General features: G+C 40.2%; 2 protein-coding genes across 3 annotated transcripts in view; both read right to left on the bottom strand.

Moving 5' to 3' along the window:
- Nucleotides 1-5,764: 5,764 nt before the first annotated feature.
- Nucleotides 5,765-17,473, bottom strand: ARF4 (ADP ribosylation factor 4). The gene is made up of 6 exons (XM_064453845.1): nt 17,069-17,473; nt 10,304-10,384; nt 9,688-9,797; nt 8,270-8,341; nt 7,608-7,733; nt 5,765-6,720 (listed from the first exon to the last, which is right to left on the bottom strand). The coding sequence occupies exons 1-6, from the start codon at nt 17,133-17,135 to the stop codon at nt 6,634-6,636; spliced, it is 543 nt and encodes a 180-aa protein (XP_064309915.1). The 5' UTR covers nt 17,136-17,473; the 3' UTR covers nt 5,765-6,633.
- Nucleotides 17,474-20,237: 2,764 nt separating this feature from the next.
- DENND6A (DENN domain containing 6A) overlaps nt 20,238-22,417 on the bottom strand; it is a 28,481-nt gene continuing 26,301 nt past the window's right edge. For both annotated transcript variants that reach the window (XM_064453842.1, XM_064453843.1), the window contains exon 20: nt 20,238-22,115. In XM_064453842.1, the coding sequence (XP_064309912.1) occupies nt 21,984-22,115 (132 nt within the window). In that variant the 3' untranslated portion in view covers nt 20,238-21,983. The remainder of the gene's footprint in view (nt 22,116-22,417) is intronic.

Below are 22,417 nucleotides of genomic sequence, written 5' to 3'. Positions count from 1 at the left end.
GGAAGGAGGAGAAAAATCTTGCAAGCAGAATGGAGGCTGTGAACCTCATATCTGGGCAAAAGATGTTTACTAATTTAGTAAATGCAGGAAAGGTTATACCTGAAGATTTAACATTTGCAAGTATATGGCATCTTAAGAGCTGTTCAAGAAGAAAATCTTAACACCTTGGAAAACCACTGACAATGATTATGTTACAGCTGAGTCAGAGACCTACAATTTGCCAGCTCTAGAAAAATTTGGGGGGAAAACAGCCTGAAAAAACAGACTCCACTGAGTAATGCAGGCTTGCAAGAGAAATGCCTTGGTCTCAGTCACTTAGAATAGTAAGATTGCAATTGTTCTGCAGTGAAATCGTATTACTTACATAGGCTAACTGAGCTCCTTTTGTAACTTAAACCCCCTCCCACTCTTCTTGTCCTTTTTAGTACCTGTTACAACTGGATTACTTATTTTCAAAAGCCGAAACATTAAAAATGTGTAACTTCTCCTTAGTACCAGCAGACGGGGCTGCTCAGAGAAGAGACTTGCCCGGCGTTCTGCCTGCCCTCCAAGAAACAGCCGGTCCCTCCCGCGCCCTGTAGCGGCGCTGGGGTTGCTGCCGTCCGCTCGCACCCCGAGGAGAGGGAGAGCACAGGAAAGCTGCCATCTGCGGGCAGCAAGCGCTGAGGAAGAAACACGGCACTGGAACACACCCAGTAAAAGGAAATGGCCCTCGCACACGGCAGAAAATCCCTTAGTATCTTCAGGAGGAAATTCAGCCCCACGAGCTAGTGCAGCAGACTCTCCAGCCCAAGTACCCCTGGTTTAATCAGTAAAATGCGGCAGCAGCGGCCGAGTACCGAGAGCAGCAATGTGTCAGGAACTGGTTCTGCATTTCCAGAGTGAAAACACAGACCTAGGGTTTACAGTAGGAAAAAGTCAAAATTCAAAAGAATTGTGAGTTTTTTCGGGAGATGGGAAGGGGGTGTGGGGATGGTGAGAAGCAACTCTCAGGCACACCTTTGGCCCCTATCCCCCATGCTCCCAAGCTGTATTTACAACTACGTGAGGTAATATATGGGGCTTCCTACTCCACATGAGGTAGTTTTAGCTCCCATCTTAACTCCCCTTACACATCTGGACCTTGCCAAGCAATTAATTCTTCCCCTCAAAACCACCTCTGGAACACAGATTTGTAAAAGCCCTGTTAAGCCTGTCTCCATTTTATTTCATAAACCTAAACTCACCTGTGTTCCCCTTCCAGCAGTTGGGATGCTTCATATCCTTCACAGAAAAAAAATTGGGCAATATGCTTTTTACATCTTTTCGTTTGTTGTTGTTGCTGTTATTCTACCTTCCCAGACCAGCCATTAAGGAAAAAGGGAAAAAGAAACATCTTACTTTGCTTCCTAATCAACTTTCCCATCTCTGATACGGGATGCAGCAAGTAAGAGGGACGGCACTGCTCCAGCACCTGCTGTGACTGCTGGCCTCTTTGGAGGGAGTTGTTTCTCCCTTCACACTGGCTCCTGCTCTGGACAAACTTGTCACCCAGAAGAACAAGAAATAAGAGCACTGCAAGGCTGGCCTTCCAGAGGTAAGAGGTACTGGGACAGTTTTTGGGTCGTTCTGGTTATTATGAAATTTAGTTTACCTGTGTATTTGTGTGCAAAAAATGAGTGTCATGCCCTTCAGATGGGTCTGGCAACTTGGAACTCGCGTTCCCTGACCTCGTTCATACCAGACAAAGGGGTCTTAGCCGCCTGTGACGGTCAGTACTTGAGTTCTTGCACATCACTATCTCTTGTATCACTATTATTTCTGAAGGGACTAATTCAACCCTTCAATAAAATGCATTTATGGATCATCATCATAAAGCAAACAACAATGCGAAGTATGATTGAGGAAAAAAGGAAAGAGCAAAATGGTACAAGAAAATGGGAAAAACGCCCAACGTGCAAAGGAGTCAGAGCTTTTGACACCTCAAATGAATTACATAATGGCCTTGTTTCTCACGTTCCTAGCAAAAAAAAAAATAAAATTCAAGACTTTCAGCTCCCATCCAGTAAAAGGAAGAGCCCAAAACATTTCTGTTTTCCTAGAATTTGCATCAGACCCCTTAATAGAACCTGATGCTCTTGGAAATTTTTCTGCACAATGCCAGATGTATCCGGTAGCCAAGCGTTATTCACAGGCCCAACGGCAGCATGCTGAATGTAATTTCTTACTCAATACCATTCTTGACAAGGGCAGAAAAGATGTACTAGGACAAGGCAATGTGCCAGGTCTCATCAAATTGCACTCAAATTGCCTTTGTTCAGACATTATATATAAAGGTTACTCAGATGAGCAAGGGACTGCAAACTGGGCTCCGCGTTCTCCTTACTGGCAAAACCCTAAACCACTTTCTACACAAGCCAGGCCATTGCTGCAACTGCCCTCGCAGCATTCGATTGCCTCCACTACGTTGTTTTACTGGTGTATGTTGAAAACACTGAGAACAAACCAAGCAAGTAGAAATGCTTATAGCACTTGTTGCCAATTCCTGATGCGTTTAGAACAGATTTTGTTCTACTTGCAAGCAGCTGAACCCAAGTCTGCAGATTACCTACAAAATAGTTGCACAACAAGTTCTAGATTATGTTGTTCACAAAAACCAACAAATACCCACTATGTTCATGTTGTAGAATTGAGTGATCAGGTTAGTTACATGTGAGAAAAGAAGTGCCTTTGCACTGGTCTGTACATAGATCTGAATATCTTCGAACACTGGAAAAAATGAAAGGCCAATCACGCATGTACTGAAAATACAAGGAATAAATTGTGTCAGCATGGCCAAATAAAAAAAGACAACATTCTTCAGTGTTTTGCTCTCTGTAGGCAAGCTGGCCATCTGATACACTGAAATAAAACCACTTGCATATTACCCCTTGCACATTTCCATACCCCCTGTATTACGAGACTGACCTCCCAGACTGACTTACCCATCGTTTGAACCTAGGAGTTGATGCTATGCAATGAAAAATTTCAGCTACTGCAACTCAGAAATTCCTGTCATGGTAGAATGACAAACAAATTTTTAGCAGTCTTGTGCCTGCCCCAGATTTTGAACTTCTGGGACAACAGCTCAGTTCAGGTATTTGATTCTTGACAGGGAAATGACGAAGTTAGTATATCTAAACTCTTAACAGACATGACAGAATTGGATCTTGAAAATAATTTCATCTGCCTCTGGAGAGCAGGGCTGTATTATACGTTGTTACTGATATACCTCATATATATACATATATACACACATGATATATATATATATATACACATGTGACTTCAGCCAGAAAATAACAATTTTGAAGAACGCCAAAAAAGGTATTTTTACCTATCCACAATGACTTAAATGACAGTCAGTGCCTTTATACTAGTTGTAGTACTACGTTTGGGTAAGGAGACTAGCGTACAAATTATTGTTTTGGTCAGTTTAAGAAAGCATCACTGCCACAAGCTAATGAATTTACTGGCAAGTAGCCATATTATTGGAATATGACACAGATTTCAACACGGTATGTGATCCTGGTACTAGAAGAGGTAAAGCAGTGTAATAAAAACAACCCTCATCAGGACTAAGTGCGTTCTTGTACTAACAGACAAACACTAGCTACAAAAGCAGCACTAACTCCAAAGGAAAATGAAAGCCACCAAGATTTCAGGTCATAGCAATGGCCAGGAAGAACATGTGTAACAAATTACTTCACAGTTGTCATCTGAAGGCAAGGCAGCTTTCTAAGCATATGCACCAACCCCAGGGACTGCTGCTTAGACTCAAGGACACGTGATCTAGAGCATACCTTGAAATTTTTAGAGAACTGAGAACAGCTGATGAGAATATAATAGCCAGAGGGAAAGTTTGTTTACTTTTGTGAATTGTGACATTATTCCACAGCCCATCAAGTGTCTTGTCCCTTCCACAGCTTCATATTACTATGAATAAACTGCGTAACAGAGACCTTGCTTCCAAGATTACAACCTTACAGAGTGTTAGGAGGCAAGTATCATTTCAGTAAAAGAGGTCAAGTGTGATCTTATCTACTTACAGGAAGGTTGAAGTACTTGCTTCAGTTCCTCTCTATGCTCTGATTAACACTAGAGTGACTTCTCAATTACACCCAAGATTTTTACTGACTTTGTCTTACTACACTTCAGCGTAAGCTGTAGCCTTAACCCCTCACACAGATCCCATCACTCTTAAATGAAGCTCAAGTCTTTACTACTTTGACTTTGATTTTGTGAAATTATTTATAGCAGAATTACAACTTACTGGGACACAGAACCAATCACAGTGACTCTCTGAAATACGACCTTCTATACACACATTGTAACTCAAAACATGTCGTGGCTAAACAGAGCTCACCTAAACCTGAGTATTTAGTTACTTAAAAGCATTTGAAAGAATTAAAACAATGAAATCTTAATCTCTGCTTACCAAACAGCATGTTTCCTTCAAGATAATAGCCCTAATTTGTTTTAAGTATCTGCTTGTTTAAGCCTACCTCTAACTTCTTCCTTGGAAGAGGGGATGGCATTTCATTTGTCACAAGCATTATTTCATGTCAACATACTGGGGCTACCAATACAACCTGTATTACAGACAAGCCACCTCTTCTGAACAGGGTGTTCTTTTCAGGTTTATTTCAAGGAACTGCATTGCTAGAAATACGCATGTTAACAGCTACTTATCCAATGCACGGACATATCAACTTTGGTTAATACATAATCAGCAATTCATTAAAGGTGCAAGCAAAACCGTACTCACCTTACACTGTCTCTTGGATTTCTGTTACATATTAAGAGATAGTTAATGACTATATTCAAAAGTTCTGGAATTTTCTCTTGTTAGTTGTGTTCACAATAACAGTACTTCCTAGAAACTTAGACCTGTTACAGCAGCAGAAGCTGCCTTGGAAGGTGCTCTTAACCTAAACTAGCTTGAGTTTACCAGACCTTGTCACTGGGATTTCTTGTAGCAAGGACAACAAGGCCTGGGCTAAAAGTAAGAGAGGAGCTTAGCCTAAAACTGCAATGAAACCACGCTTTGGGTTCCTAAAGACATAGAATGAATAGAACAGAGTATTTCATTTGGAGGATTGAGCAATATTTGCATCCATACAGCAGAGAGGCAATAGAAAAATAGATTTTATAATACTCATTAGTGGCAGCCTCAAAAACTACAAGTTAATTAAGTCTTTTGTAACCACAGAGGTATAAGGAGACAGAAATATGAAAGCAGACAGCAGCAGTTGCACAGAACTGATTTTCTGGGGTGACTATCACCATTAATATAATATTGACTAAATCCCTGTACAGGTGTTCAAGCGAGCTTCCCAGCTAGCCACCAGCAGAATTTGTGATTCTCCTGCTAGAACCCATGCTGGTTTTTCGCTGTAGATACAACTACGAAACAGACATGCATGCTTTTCAGGCAGTTAGTATTTGTTTTATTACAATTTTTTAAACTGTTAGTATTTTCATATCTGGACATCTTAAAAGGAATTTTAGATTTACAACTTCAAAAGACACTTACAGAATATTTTAAGTCTTGATGACAGCTACTCTACTGCACTGTATACAACTTCGTTGCCCACCTTCTGTGTCCTGCTCTACATAGCTCCAAACAAGTGAAAAGTCTGAGAATGTTCACATTCAAGCTGCAGGAAAGCTCAGTATATGGAAAAAGAAGTGATAACTTGCAGTTCAACTATTTCAAGAATCAAGAAGAGCATACACAGAACTATACATTTTATCATTTTATTAGGAATAATTCCAAGTGGGTTATGAAGAAACTAATCCATTGAGTTTGATGAATTTTCCAAAATTTCTTTATGAAGATATGTTCACCAAACAGTAAAACTTCAGCAGAACTATTATACACTGGGCAAAAATAGTCAGGCTGATACCAAAAAGCAACATGCAACATAAAAAAAAAAAAGATACAATATAAAGGAAGACAATCTGCTGAATATTAAAAACAATCTCAACATGAGCTCTTCGCAACCAGCACAGAACTATTCTACCCATCAAATCCAATTCACACAAAGGCAAGTTGGGCTGAGAGAACCCAAGGATTAATAAAATGTTCCTCAGTGCAGCAGATTTGTATAGTGTTTTAGAGCATTTCCTTGGCTGGAACAAGCAGTATTAGGAGTTCTTTTTGGCAAGGGAGAGAAATAAATACATACGGAATGCTACATTTTTAAATCAGCAGACTGTCTGAGGAATGAAACAGGGCATCAGTAAACTAAAAGTAGCAGGGAGAAAAAAAATTAAAACATTAATTTATTGGGGCTCAAAAGAGTATTCAAAACAGATCTTAAAGATGTCACAATAACTATATTCAGGCATTTAGGCTAACAAGGGGAATAAAATCAGAAGATAGACACTTTTTCCAAGTTAAGGAGATTTTTACCCAAGCATATTGCTACCTCTGCAACATGTAGCTCGGTAAACAATAATTGGCAACAAAATAAGTTGAAACGCTGTAATAACCTGCCCAAATATCAGTTCCAGATACTGTAATAACCAAGATGCAAACTAATTTTGTTGTAACAAGCCTAGACCACTTATATCAAACATGTCCCTGGTGAAAGAATCATCCAGTCTGAGTTAGCGTTTTGAGAGTTCATTTGACAGCCAGTCAAGTCCCTCATACAGACCAGTTCCTTGCGTAGCACAGGTAGCCTGGACATACCACTGTTAATGCAGAACACAAAGAAAAATTAAGTTTAGCAACTGACAAAATGCAAGCTCTGTTACCACAGTATGTGACACTCAGATATGCACTTAAATAGTTTTCTTTAAACACTATTTTGTGCCATAAGTAGAGTCAATATTGAACAGATGGTATTTTTACAAGTTTTAAAAAGTATATATAAAGTAGGTGGGGTTCACACGTTATCCAAAAACTCAGTCTTGGCCTACCAAATGCTAGAACACTGTTTAGTGCATCAAAAAAACAAATACGGAACTTGCACTCGGTCTATGTGCTGAAAACTAGCTTGTTTTTGAAAGACAACTCTTAGGAAATGGACATGGAATCATCTAAATTAACAGACCTCTAAAACACCTTCTACAGATATGGTCTTAGTGTGTCAACATGCAGACATTAAGCAAGTATTATAGAAGGATTGATGGTTTATGTGAAGCAACCCTGTCTCAAAGGCTTGTGCAGATGGAATCTTAACGATTCAGGAGCTACTTAATTTCCTCCCATCTCTGTAGTGGTGAGAATGCAGAATGCATATTCTCACCCAGAATAACAAGTATGGGGAAAACAGGAAAGCCCACCACATGCTTTGTCAAACACATTTGACAGCTGTATTTCAGTGACAGCCTGGAATATTTGTGTTTTTCAAGAAGGTGATAGATGAAATGCTGCAACAGCTGTACATATTGGATTATACTTCTGAGTCACTTACTTTGAATGAAGACCTTAAACTATGCACTACAGAGTTTAATAGCAGGTATGTGCATCTTTCTACAGAAAAAAGCTAAAACTTCACTTTCCTTTAAAGGGAGATTAGATTTATGATATGTAACAAAAGAACATGAGTTCAGCAACGAGGAAGTTAAGCACTTACAGTTCTGTTACGCAGAGACTGAAGACCTAGTTTATCTGTCATTTCACTGATTGCCATGGCATTTGGCAGATCTTGCTTGTTTGCAAACAGAAGCAGCACAGCATCTCGCAGCTCATCCTCCTGAAGCTAACAGGAAAAATGGTCATGTTATTCAATTAACTCACTTAAGTACTTAAATTACTTCAACAAGTGCTAAAGAAACCTAAATACTGATTTAAGGGTTATAAACTTTTTCATTCTTCCTCCTGAAGTCACTAGTAAGTACCAAGTAAAATTTAACTAGCACCTAACAGAACTTCTCCTACAAGTAAGGAAATATTCTTTCAATAAGCTGTTTAAGTTTACCAGCACCCTTGTTGCTGAAATTCTTAGCACCAATTTGTTTTTTCAAAATTCTTTTGTCATCTGCTGCATTTCTATTAAGGTTTTATGAAGGAAAGAAAGGTTCTAACACCTTAGTAGCTCTTGAGCTGAAGCTCTCTATAGAGCTGTAGTTACAACTCAGTGCACCATGTGACCCAGAGTTACCAGGTGAAAACAATATGCACTGTACAAACTCCCTAAAACTGTAAAATCCTAAGTCTCTTAGGGAAGCTGACATACATCCAAAAATATGACAAAGTAAGTGTAACAACTATATTTCAGAAGGTACTGATATTTACCATTTTCTGCAGCTCTTCTGCAGCTTCCTGGATTCTCTCTCTGTCATTGCTGTCTACCACAAAAATGAGGCCCTGCAAGAAGTTAAGCAGCTTTGAAAAATCATGCAGTACTATTAAAAAAGAACGAAAAGAAAAAACTCATTTTATATAATGACTATTCCCTTTCTTAGGGAAGCAAATCTGACAGAAATTTCTGTTTAAGCAATGCAGGATGTCTGCATGAACAAGTACATAAGTTTCAACTGCAAAATAAAGCCAGGCCTTCTATATCCAAAAAGGTAAAGAACACAAATGTCAATTTATAAAGTAGTGTGGGATTCATGAGTCTGAAAAAAAAAAAAAAAAGACACCAGCAAAATTTCAGAAGCTAACTCTCCCCTTCCTTTTTCACTCATTGTATTACATTAAATGCAAGAGAATCACAAGTGCTTCACCATTTTGTGTTTCATTAAAAAACCCATACCATTAAAGTAAGGCCTGAATTTGTTTAAAAAAGTTTGTACCAAACAGCATTTCTAAATGGCATCTGTTATTCAAGTGTCCGCCTTACAAACACACTGTTTAGTCTTAAAATTTTAGTGCAAAAACTTTACATTTTATCATTCTCTAAGAAAACAGAAGCATCTTTTATAAATATTTAGTAACAGGGCTGAATAAGGAACTGAAATTAAGTATCACTCTATTCACAACAGTACTTTGCTAGCTCCTTTTCGTCAATCCAGACTTCTCCATTTTTCTGCACCAATCACATACATTATGCTGCAAAGAAGTTTCTTGGAAGCAATTCTATATTCAACACAGCCAAAAAAAAAAAAAAAATTCCCATTCCCAAAGTTTCCTGATACTAACAAGCAACTTACCTTACTACTTGTGAACCAAAGGAAAGAATCACATTTATGTCACCAAAAATGACAGCAGACACATCAACATGAAGCAGACACTTTCTAATCAATCACTAATAATATCTTTTACAATGCTTTTGCATAATCAGCGTACTAAATACACCGATATTGCACAGTAAAAGCCATATATTTTGAGGCCAATTAGAAAAAAGAATTTGTAGAAGGGTGCTTAGACAGTAGCATTTCTTATGTATAAGCTAACGCCAGTTCAAACAGACCAAAACACGGATACAGCAAAGTTGAAGAGTTCCTCACAAACAAACCAGCTGCTCTGGCACATTACAGAACACTGGTAGACCTTGCAGGACTTCAGCATTGCCAGGCTACGCTCAAGACTAGACTTGAAGCCTTTGGGGTAACAAACCAGGTTCAACCCGAACAAAATCTGGACATCCCTTAGAAATTGCAGGAAGTAGTGAGGAGCCTTTCTGAAACGAAGGGACAGAAGACAACTTTCCGCATATAAGGAGACTTTACAAAATGGCACTTTAACAATTGCCATCTCAGAACTCTTACCTGTGTGTTTTGGAAATAATGCCTCCAAAGAGGTCTAATTTTATCTTGACCGCCAACATCCCAAACTGTGAAACAAATGTTTTTATATTCTACTGTTTCCACATTAAAACCTAAAATAAGAGAGTCAAATGGTTAGAAATAGTTAATGCTAGTGTTAAAATGTAATTCTAATTGTGTTAAAGAGAGTTACTTCCTACGGTATATTTCTCCCAAATGTATATAAAATGACTTATCAGAATTTAATTTTTAGATCAAGAAGAAAATTGACCTAAGTGGGGAAAACAAAAGAATTAATGCATAAAATCCAAGCATACCACCTTTGGTTCAACAAGTCTTACAGCCACCAACTGCTAGACGTTCATGGTGTTTGGGGGAAGTACTGCTACTTGATTGGCTCTTACACTTCTGAGCATCTGCTGCTGGTCACTGTCAGGCAGAGAGTTCGGTCTAGATGTATCATTGGTCTGACAGTTATGTTATGGCAGTACCAGAAACCCCATGTGGTCTTGATTCTTATGCTAACAGCAAAGATAGCAAGCCCCTACACCCTTCAGAAGCCTGTCTCTACAACACAGATTTAGAGTAGCAAGAATGAAGACATGAGATTTTATCTTACCAATAGTAGGAATTGTGGTGACAATTTCTCCTAGTTTCAGTTTATAAAGAATAGTTGTCTTACCAGCAGCATCCAAACCAACTAGAATAAACAGAAAATTTGATTTAGCTCACAATACAAACAACCTGCTAATTTAAAAACATGCCATTTTACATGCAGCGTATTAGGGTTTTTTCTAAGAAGAAACAACTTTTTAAACACTCTTAAGTGATTGTTGATGTGCTGCTTTATGTTTCGCCCCATCTCCTCTACACAGCACTGAGAGAGAGAACAAGCAATGAAGAGAACAAGGTCAATAACATTTTCATCCACAACCTACAGGCTCATAAGTTTCTAGTCATCTTCCTTAGTATCTGTGTTAATCAAGTTTTATCACTCACTTTGAAAAGTTTCTTGAATGTGAGTCAGGATAGGTTTAAATGCCTAGCAGCAACCTACAAGCAGCACATAGTTTCTAAGCGATCATGTTTGCTACTTCACAGTCAAGCTGGGAAAGGTCTCAGCCTTCAGCCATGGCCAGCTTCACATGCACCCGAACCAACAGGCGTTGGTACCATGAACAGAAGACACTCCAGTCTCCCTCATTCCAGCCCCTTGTTCCTTTGCTAACACATTTCTTCTGCGCTGACAAACACATACACATTAGGAAACTCCTGTCTTCCCTCTGCATATACCCTAAGGGCTGTAACTCTTCTTCAGGACATCACTTCTATTCATTGAGATCCACGAGCATGCTTTTGTTAGGAGTCTCCTTTTGATCTTTATAGAAGGCCTTCTGCACTGAAATTGCTCTCCTATTTCTACCACAGAACTTAGCTTACATTGAAAACCACCAAGCTTATGTGGTAAATATGTGATCCTTAAAGAAAAAAACAAAACAAACTGAAGCCTCAAAGACATTTTGAGAAGCATCACCGACACTGCAGGCATATGCTGCAGTTTTGTAAAACTGTTTGTGCAACTGCTTATTGTTAGGCATTTCAGAATGTGTAAGAGCAACTCAGAATACTACTCTCTATGGTAGAATCCAATGCCTAGCACGTAAGCACCTAAACAAACAGTAGGTACTAAACACTTACCACAGCAACTGTTCAAATAAAATATCTATTTGTGAAACTTAATAATGTTTTGCCCAAACAAAAGCCCCATCAAAGAATTAATTAGATAATACTTGCACAAGAAACTAAATGTTGTCCTTGTTTGATAACATTCTTAGGTGTTCTGAGTTAGTTTCCTATTTGGTAACTGCAATATATTAAGCTTTAAGTGGTTTGATGTCTTTATTATTAATACAACTGTTTCCTTAGCATTGCAACAAAATGGAATTTGAGATTACCTACTCATTCAGAATGAAACCAAACTCTTAAAAAGGCTCCTCCTCTTCAAGACACAAACTGCTGTTACAGCTAACTAATTAAAAAAGCCTATCTATAATTGTCCTACATTCTGGTACTGTGAACAGGATTATAAATGCCAATCCAGTTTCTTTGGTATTGTCATTGTGTGTTTTAAAAAAAGTTATTCCAACTGTTGATGTCATGAAAGAAGGGGGGGAGGCAGGGGGAAGAGGGAAAAATTTACCATCAAAACCAAAGTTCCTTGAGGGGTAATAGACTCCCCAAATGCTCAAATTAAAACTTAACAGCTCTACATCTGCTTTGTCTAAGTGTTGGTCTCTTAGAGCCACACACAAGCATGAACAACAACATAAAAGCTAAAAAAAAAAACCCCACGACCGTGGTGCAGCAGAAGTTTCACAAGAGCTTGCAAGTCATGAAACTTCTAAATGTTAGCATTTTCTGTACACCAATAAAGTGTCAGGTAGCCTTAGAAAGCCCTTTAACAAACTCTGAAACTCTCAAATACTCCATCTGTGCTAAAAAAAAAAAGTTTTAATAGTACAATGCTTGAAGCACAATACTTTTGCAAGATGCCTAGAAATCTGCAAGAAAACATAATGCATGTACATGATATATGTGATAGTTTTCCAGTAAATTAACATTAAGGTCGTTTACTGAACTACCAATTAAAGCTACACATACTCACAAACTCTTCTTCCCCCCTACAAACCTTCAAGAAGTGATGAGCAGAATAAACACTGACATGATTTGTTAAAATTAGCAATGAAAGAAAAATAACATTACCTACACAAATGGTTTTAGTGTATTTAGAGGTTATACTAAAGATACAGATAGAGACAAAGGAAAAAAAAGCTAATCTCATTTCAAAGAATTTACACAGGGTATTGAGAACCATTTGAAGATATGATTCAGAGTTAAGAAATTACAAAGTAGTAAAGAATTTGAAACTATTTGCTAAATGTAGAAAACTACTGCCCCAGTTACCCATTCTGCTCTTGTACCACGACCCACCACCACCTCAATGGCTTTGGCAGAAGGCTACATTAGCTATTCAAGAGCAAAGCCCAGAGACCTTGCTTAAATCCACTCTTATCCACCATTCTAGTTAGGCTGTTGGACTTTGCACTGAGGCAGGCCGAGTTATGGATATGGGTTTTCTTCCAACTCCACACTTGAGACAGCAGCATTTAACCAAGGGAAGGCAACTTCTGCAAATTACCGAGACCTTATTTGCAAAAACTGCCTCCTTTAGCCAAACTGCAAATGTTATGAAGTCTAAACAAGCAACAGTCATCAAGAGCACAGCCTCCATTCATAATTCTTACTCCGATTTGCCATTTACCACCCTTTTTAGAGCAAGAAATTTCAGAGCACCAAATCACCTTTAATCTTTTGAGCTGCTAGGAAGTGCAACTATTGCTTTTAGCAGTCCAAGAATAAACACGTTTACATTTGCACTGGAACACTAAGTATAAATCTATGAGCTACTTCCATGTCAAAGTTTAAGCTGATTTAACTATTGAGATTAAAAGCTAAGTCTTAAAATCCCCAAACAACATAAAGTATATTTCCAATTCTACATTTTCACTCTGATTTCACTGTCTGACTGACCAAGGTGTAAGAATCTCTACGTAGGGTATGACAGTCAGCAGTTGTTTCACAAAGCATTTAAACTACAATGAAGTATAAATGGGAAGCACAGACTTGCAATCATTTTTCTTTCAACTGAGTCAAACATCCTCTTCCTCTAGCTGAAGAGAAAACATCTACAAATGCTGTTAAAACCATGGTGGTTCTCAGCCCTGTACTCCTCTTAAGAGTGGTTTTTTTTTCCACAGCTTGTTGTTCACCTGTCCCTGGCAACACCACCCCTATGCCCACACCTCATTCCTTATTTACCAATTTTCTACTTTGATCATCAATGGCTGAGTATCAAGCTGCCTCAATTATCATAGCACAAAACCTCATAAAACTCTAGATGCAGAAAATTTGAGAACTGACTTTTTAAATGAAATCCCCATCAAGACCAAGAGATTTTGGTTGTCAGATTGAGATGTCCTAAGTTTACTATAGAATACAGCATGTTGCTGCTTCCAACATAAATGTTTTCCATAATCAGAGGGGGAAAAAAAAAAGCCTCTGCTGTATTTAACTGATTCATAACATTCACATTACTAACAAAAGACAGAATAAAAAATTAAAATTAATGAATCCCTATTTACTACAGGTTTGTATTAGTTTACTTTTCTTTTACCTTTATACCAGTTCTCTCAAACCTTGTCTTATTTACCCTTTACATACTATTCCTCTTCAAGGTTTCACTTCAATTGAGTAAGGCTTTGGGGGGCACATGAAGGGGTCATTCTCAATACAGCTTCTAAAGAAAGCACACAGGTGCAAAAAAACTCCAACAGTGCTTAAAAAACACAATTAAAAACCAGCTAAATGGTTTTGTGCTGTACAATGACACAATTCCCAAAGAATGTGACAATTTTTTCCCCAATGTATTTAATAGTTATGTTCATATTTGAAGCTGCTGAGTAGCTATTATCTCAGTTAACACACAGTTACACTAAGACACAGAACACTAAATTATGATAGTGAAAGGTGGACAATGAATCAATAACTTCTTTTTTAAGCAAAAGAAACTCTTGTCTCAGAGTTTTACAGACAGGTACACATAGGGTTAGGACTCAGTTTTTCCACCCTAATGCCCCATTGCCTAGTGTAACTTTAAGTCCTTCAATCCTATCCTACAGTTATGTCTTTTTTTCCCCTCATGTTACTTCCATCTATAAAGAAGATGCAGGAATTATTTTACATTCATTTCCTCAGAATCATGTTAAATAAATATCCTGAAAAATACATAATTATACAAGTGCAGTTTTTTAAAACAACATTTCAGTAACAGTATAGCATTAAACATACATCTTTTACCATAAATGTAGTTTGAGAATATGGAAGATAGCATGCCATGATTGCTGTTGGCAATGGCACCTGATGAGAAATATTTAAATTCTGCAGAACCCAATAACACAAAGTTTGTCTTAAAAGCTAGATTACTTCTACTCTATCTTGAATTCTGCAGAAACATAAGATGGCTGTGAATGGGAAGTTTGAATTATAAATTAATAATCTGTTCACTATCAACTCACCTATATAATATTTCCCCCTAAATATTTATCTATAAACACATTACGCCATAAAGTTACTTCATTGATATACTACTTAGATGCCTAGCCTTGTCCAGCTCATTTTCTAATCATAAACTGAAAATTATCACCTTGAGGAAAAGTTTAATTTAGTCCCAGTATTAATTTAGACATCTTAAAGTGCTGATACATAATGTAGAATGCCATGAAATGCTTCTTTTCCAGGCAACAGGTATAAACAAATTATGCGATCTCCAATATACCATATTCTGCTTTCAAGCATCCAATTTAGGTCCTATGATACACTCTCATCACAACACAGCAAAAGTTTCACCCTCTTATACTACATAACAAATATGGTGCAGACTCACGCTCTGATCCAGTCCTGTATTCTAATATATTCCATGCCTTAAAAAAATCAAAATTATTTAAGAAATGAAAGAAGCAGCAGTTGAATCAACTGCTAGAAAGTCTGGCTCCCTAACTCAGGTCTAACCTAATTTTGAACTAATGACTTACCAATGAAGAAATTAAAGCCTTGCAAGCTGTTTTGATCTGTATTGCACTGGTTTTCTGTTTTCATTATTTTGCAGAATGCAACAGAACTACAAATACCATAAACACTATCTCATCCTACAGTCAAGCTCGTTTGAAGATTTTACTTCATTCAGAGTCATATGAAGAGTCTGGCTGCTAGGGACACAGTCAAATCGCCTCCTTGAAACAGTCAGATGTACAAAGTTGTCTTGACAAAAATTACGTTAACTTCAAATGGATGAGAGTCTCTAATTTCAAGCAGTAAAGATACAAGAAAAATTACTGTGCATGTAATGAAGAACTCTGTCATCACAAAATATATTGAGAACATAGAAAATGTAATTTAAAAAAGCTGCATTTTGTGTCTGCTGTGTATACCCAGGCAGCGTTAAGGAAGAGTAGTGTGCCAAGCAGTTTCACAATTAGGACCCAGTCCCACTGCTGGCTCCACTGAAATGGGCGCTTCATACTATTTTAGGACAAGCTCTTTCAGTCTATAGCCATGAGTCAAGTTCTGTTCACTTTGGTAAAAGCATCTGAGAAAAATCTCGGGGTTACGATCTGTTTGTACATAAAGCTGAAGCAGGGTGGGAGGGGTGGGTAGGTGGGTGGAAGAAGGCAGGAAAGAGCTGAAGTGGAAGAGAAAATACTAAATGCAGTATGCACTTGCTCTGACTTTGAACCATAATTTTGAAGTGAGAATCTTCAAGAGCCACTGGCTTCAACTCTTACACGGTCTGTGTCAAGGGAACCAGAATTTAATTCCAAATAAATAATTACAGGCAGACAATAAGACAAAGTAAGCACTGAAAGAGCGACCTACGAGGTTCTGTGGCTTTGTACATGAGGTACAGGAGAACTGAAGTGCACAGATGCTATACCGAAATGTCCTTTCACAAGAGGCAGACATACAGACACCTTAGCTACCAAAAATCGGCCATTATACAGCAATTTCTTAAGCTCTTGGTGTTAAGCGCATCAGGCTTTGTCACATCCCGTTCGAAAAGCCGCACTGCTCGGGCAGGAGCGGCGTCTCCAGGCCGAGAGCGCAACCGCACCGGCAGCGCGGGGAAAGGCAAGGCGCAAGCCCCGCTCGCCTCCGGGCCGCGGGGACACCCTCCTCGGCCCGGCCCCGGCGGGCGGGCGCCGGCTTCCCCGCCTGCAACTTGATCTTTGTTCTACGCTTTGCTCCGGCTCAACGCAAGCGGAAACGCAGGTGCAGGGGAAGGGGGAGAAGGGGCCGAAGCCTCGCAGCCCCGCTGCACACCCCGGGGGAAGCGGGGCTCTGCCTCTCCGTGTCCACTACAGCCGCGACCCCCGACAGCGGGATTGGGGCGGGGGAGGGACGCGCGTAAGAGAGAAGAAAACGAGAACGCGGCGGAGGAAAAGGAAGGGCAGACATATCCTGATCCCCACCCCCTTCCCCCGCCGCTCCGTCTCTCCCCTCCACTCACTCACTTCCACCAACCCCACAAGCCCTGAGGAAAGAGGATAGAGAGGTGTCCTGTCCCCAGCACCCCAGGACGGGGCAAGGCCCCCCCACCCCCACCCCCTCCCGCCAGCCTCCCCTCCCCCACCGCCAGCGGGACGCGGCCGTGAGGGAGCGGGTGAGGGAGGGAGCGGGCGGGCCCGGCAGGGCGCTGCGGCGGCGGCGGCGGGAGGGCTCCGGGGGTCCGCGGGCGGGCAGGTGGCGGCGTACCGCTCTCGCCCCTTACCCATAAGGATGCGCATCTGCTTCTTGCCGAAGAGACGTGAGAAGAGCGAGGAGATGGTGAGGCCCATGGCGGCTCCGGCGTGGGGCTGGGCGGCGGCGCAGGCAGCGGGAGGAGCGCGGTGAGGAGGGACGGAGGGAGGGAGAGAGGGGGAGCGCGGACCGGCGCCTCTCTGCACTCACGGATCCCTCCGCGAGCGGCGAGGCGGGATGCGAGGTGCGGGGCTCAGTCGGCGGCCCCGACTTATAAGTCGCGGGCTGCAGCAACGACAGCGGCAGCTGCTGCTGTGCGGCCGGGGGACCTCGCTCGCTCGTTCTCTGCCACGTCACGCTCGCCACGGCCGCCCCGGCTCCAACGCGGACAAAATCACGTCACACTCGCCACATCCCCCGGCGGCGGAACCACCCCTCGCCACACGGCCCGAGCGCCCAACGGCGGAGGGGACTACCGCTCCCAGCGAGGGCCGCGCCCGCCCGCCACCGCGCTCCCGCTCGCTGCTGCCGCTGGCGCATGACGGGGGTTGTAGTTGCAGGCTTCCATCCCGCCTCGACGCGGCTTCCGGCCGCCGCGGGCACGGCATGCCGGGAAATGTAGTCCGCCGAGCAGCGCCTCTGGCCTAGGCCCAAGCCCAGGCCCAGGCCCAGCCCTAGGCACCAACGGCCGGCCCCGCAGTACCGCCCGGCGGGGCACGGGTGCCCCGGGCTCACCCGCACACCGCAGTCATTCACCTCACTGCAGCTCGTGCCCCCGCTGTGCTTAGGCTGAGGCGTGACAGCCCCCGGGCTCTGCTCCCGAAGGGCCAAGGACAGCAGGGGTTTAAGGGTAACACAAATCCTCAGAGAGCCCCAAATAGACCCTAATAGCAACAAGAACTCCCCAATATTCCAGAGGGTGCAGACTCAAGGCAAGCCAGAACAGCATACAGTTTATTGGCCAGGAAGCAGCAGCAGACACCAGGAAGTAATAAGGGAATAAAACTGAAGTCATGGTTTACTAGAGACATGCCATTTTCTGAAATGTACGTCTGATTTCATAACCAGCTGTACTTGCTTCTTTCACAGCTACTGTAGAAAGCCCATAGTATAGTGATAATTAAATTTTGGGCAACATAAAAGCAAGCTGCATTTAATAGTTTGCTGAGCTACCTTTCCCAAGGAAGCATTGCTTCAATTCAAAAGCCCTAAAAATTTTCAAGGGAGTTGTAGCCACCTACCTATGCTAATTAGAAGCAATGCCAGTACAAAATAGCTACTATTTTTCAAAGATAAGCTATTTCCTTATCCTCCATTAAAGAAAAACATCTTTAACAGTTCGATAAAGAGACAGCTCTGAACCAGATCCTAACAGCAAGACTCAGCTTAGGCTGTTCTTTTCTTACATGCCATGTTGAAAGTCTTACCCAGGTTTTAAATTATGTTCATCTGAACCAAAAATCTGTTTTGAATTGATTGAAAGTAATGTATCCATAACATTTAAGTTTCAAACAAGTCATATTTTAACTTCATCTAGGTAGTGCCTAAGATGTTAACATGATCTTGATTAACTATTAGATTTCAATTTCCTGATAGTTTTAAGAAGTCCATTTATAGACTTCCAATACTTACCTATTTTCCCTTCAGAGCACTCAGTACTGACACTTTTTTTTTGGACAGGAAAGTTAAGCTTCCCTGAACTGAGCTGAGAATACACGTACTACAAAATATTTGGAGGACTCTCTTCAAAATAAGTTACTTTCTAGATCTCCAAGCTGGCATATTCTTACTATTGCTAGGTCATTAATAGATATCTTCCATTATTTCAGTTGCTTGAGTAAAATCTAACATGTGCTTCAGAAGTGACTTTCAATAATCAGCATTTCAAAATTGATGGAAGTGGTCACTCTGTATAATCATATGTAGCTATTATTCACGATATACTTTTGATTCATTCTTCTCTATTCAGATCATGGATGTTAACACTGTTAAAGGACTCGCTGTACCTTTACCATATTTGACTGTACTTTATCTCTCTATTTTTATGTTGTTTAAAAGAAATTTGAGAAGTCCCAAAGCTTATGCATGTCCAGCTTAATCTCCCATTACACTAGCTGAAGCAGTCAATTTCTTCTCATGACCCAGTTGGAGCCCTTTAGCTTTAGTATTTCTTTACTGAACAGCTGCTACCTCTTTTCTAGGACCCTTTCTAATTATCCAGGTATTCTCTCCTTCACTTAGGAATTTTTTCTTCTGATCCTGGTCCAAACAATATATGTGTATGTACATAAAAAAATACAATTTAAAATATATGTAAGTTCGATTAAGACTGAGGCAAAGCTTTTGAAACTTGTAGGTTTTTGCACTATCCTTTAGCCGTCAATCTTCAACTGAATGAGGGTTAGTACAAGTTCGTTATCTATATTTTAAACCCATTGAGTTAAAACCAAAACCACAGATAGGAAAATTCCAGCTTGCAAAGCTGGCAACTACTTTCTGCAGCCAATACAATTCCTCTGCTGCAACACTACGAATGGGTGAAGCATCCCTCATCAAAATATGCATGCTCAGGGTGAGAGGACTGCAGGGAGACAGGACAAGATCATAAACCTGCCATGAGGAAAAGACTGATCCTGTTTTTGTGACTACATTTTGCTTAGAGTTGCAGTTATAGGTTAAGGTCCAGTTGTAATGCTTTTTGTAATGGTGGTTCAAGTCACTTATGAACACGGCAAACAACATAGTATAACTTTTCATTCTGCCTTTCTTTTGAACATGATTCTAGTTCTGTTTAAGCATCTAGTTATTCAGGGATTCAAACCAATACCAACTCCATTGAAGAAACCCAAATTGAGCATTGCTTGCAGTTTATTTCCCACTACCATATTCCTCAAGGGCCTCTCAGATGTGTCCAGGAAACAGACTGAAGATTGGAAAAATGTTGCTAGAAGCCAGTCCCTGCCCTTTGCTTTCTTGATGATCCTGCAGCTCTATCATATTACAACCATAATGCATGACCAAACTACAACACCACTCCATCACATCAGGTATTTCTGGTCACCCAAGGGGTACAGCTTCATAAAGTCAGACTAAGCAGCAGTGTCTACAAGCTGCTGAGCAGCGTTGCTTACAAAGGAGAGGGGGAAAACAAATAAATCACACCTATCATCTCAGTCACATACTTCCAAAGGGGGGGGGGGAGATAGCAAACCCTTTATTTCCTTTTACAAAAATACATACTTGCAGTCATGTGACAGTTATCATAGTTGTTACCAGTCTACATGGTTCCAAGAAACTACACAGTGCTCCAGATTAAATATTGAAGATAATTTAGTATAAGAATGGCCACTTACTAATTTCTGGATTAGAAAGGTTATTCATCAGGTGTGCAAAAAATTTTTAAGTTAGGAATTAATGCTGAAGTGGTGTAGTTTAAGTAACAGAAAAGATACATTAAACTTTTGGTAATGAGTAATTGTATACAAACCATATCAGTATTAAAATACATATTTTCATAAAAATACCGTTGTGACACTTTATATCTAAATAAGACATTTTTAGAAAGATGGTATGAAATATTTATCATACAAAAGCATATTCTTGTAGCAGGAATATGTTGCAAATTTTTAAAAATTCTATCCAAGCACTTAAAAGCAGATATTTTTTTTAATAACTGTGATCCACTTGTCATATAAAAGTGTACGCTGCGTGTACACTCTAGCAATAAGTTTATTCTACTTCAAACTGGTCAAAAGTACAACACTGCATGTGGAGCAGCTGAGTTCTTATATACCACTGAAACGTGTTCAGGAAAAACATCACATTCTTGTTGCTTAATATGCAAGAGGCAATTACTCTTTATGCATGTCTGCTATATACACATACTGAGAATAATTTCATGCTACAATCTTTTCTTGACACAGTTCGACCTTTCCATAGGGTTTTTTTCAGCTGAAGCCAACATCATCTCCCTCCAGCCCTATTACCTCCTCAAACACCCTACAGGTATAAGTAAAAAAAATAAAAATATAAAATATTTATTACAGGAGCTGACTGCTACGATCACCAGCTGAAACAGATTGTGTATCAGCTAACTGTACTGAAATCACCGAGTTAAAAACACACCACCATGTGTGTATTCCCTGTGATGAATACTGCTTACTTCATTTACACTAGTAATCCACTTTAAATCCTGAATGTCAGCAGTTTAAAACTACTGATTAGTACACAATTACTTTATATTTAAGGCATGTGATTTAAGAGCACCCTAATTAACTGATATTGAATGGAAGAGACTTCAGGAAATTTTTGTCAGCTGCCTTCTCTTCTTTAAAGATACTAAATTAATATGGTTTTGGAAGGATGGTAGGAAGGAAAAAGAAGAAAGTCAAGAACCAATCTGATTATTTCAGCTGTCCCTGAAGCAGTTTTGAAAGCAATGATTTACCAGTAAAATACGTCAACTATAATGTATTCTGACCAAGTCACACAATAAGCCAGTTGGGCTTAGCACTAGATGAAAACTACAAGGGGGGGGGGGAGGGGGAAGCAATCAGATACTACATCAACAGGACAGAACAGGATAACAGGATCAATATTGCTTACCCCTGAGTTACCAGGATTGGGTGTAGCAGCACCAATTATAAGACATTCTGCAATGCCAGCACTGCACTGTGGTCCTACACTGTGGTATAGTTTCATATGCCCACAGATTTTTCTTTAAGAGCACTTATTTCAAACATTATTAGACACAGGAATTCCTTTAGTTGCATTGGTATTTAAGTAGAAAAAACAGTGAAAATAGTATAATGGGCTGTACTACTAGCACAGTCCATTTGTAGTGTTAACATACTATTTACAGCTGTGTTCTGAAGTTGGTAAGCCACTGCCTTCTGTGAAACTACATTTGCCTTTTGTTTTCTGCACAAAAGAAAGCCCAGCAGAAATCATGTTGTGCCTGTTTTCAGCAAGATGTCCTGTAAGTCATCTGGAAGTGCTAGTATAATATCATTGATGTGCATCTGCAGCTTTTTCAGCGTGTCAGTTTTCACAGGAAGCTGTTCTCTGTCAGCCTGCAACTGCAAAGGTACAAGAAAAAGTGATTTCTACTAAAAATGCAAGGTAAGACACACCAAAGTGACATATTAGTGAAACCAGAAAATTCACTCCTCATCTGCCAACTGAGTAGGAATTTGGACAATAGTAGCTTTCCTCAACACCCACACAACAGCATGAGCTAACACTGATTTGGGCTTTCAATAATCTCAAGAAAGTTTAGTTTTCTGCTTCCCAGAGGATCCAGCCTTGCTCCATCTCTGATCGGTCACAAAGTTGCAACTAGTTTTAAAACAAAGACGACCAGCACAACGGTTTCCAACAT

Source organism: Phalacrocorax carbo, chromosome 6 (genome assembly GCF_963921805.1).
Source record: "Phalacrocorax carbo chromosome 6, bPhaCar2.1, whole genome shotgun sequence".
NCBI classification, from domain to species: domain Eukaryota; kingdom Metazoa; phylum Chordata; class Aves; order Suliformes; family Phalacrocoracidae; genus Phalacrocorax; species Phalacrocorax carbo.
The sequence above is the reverse complement of the archived record's forward strand: the minus strand, read 5'-3'. Positions and strand labels throughout refer to the sequence as shown.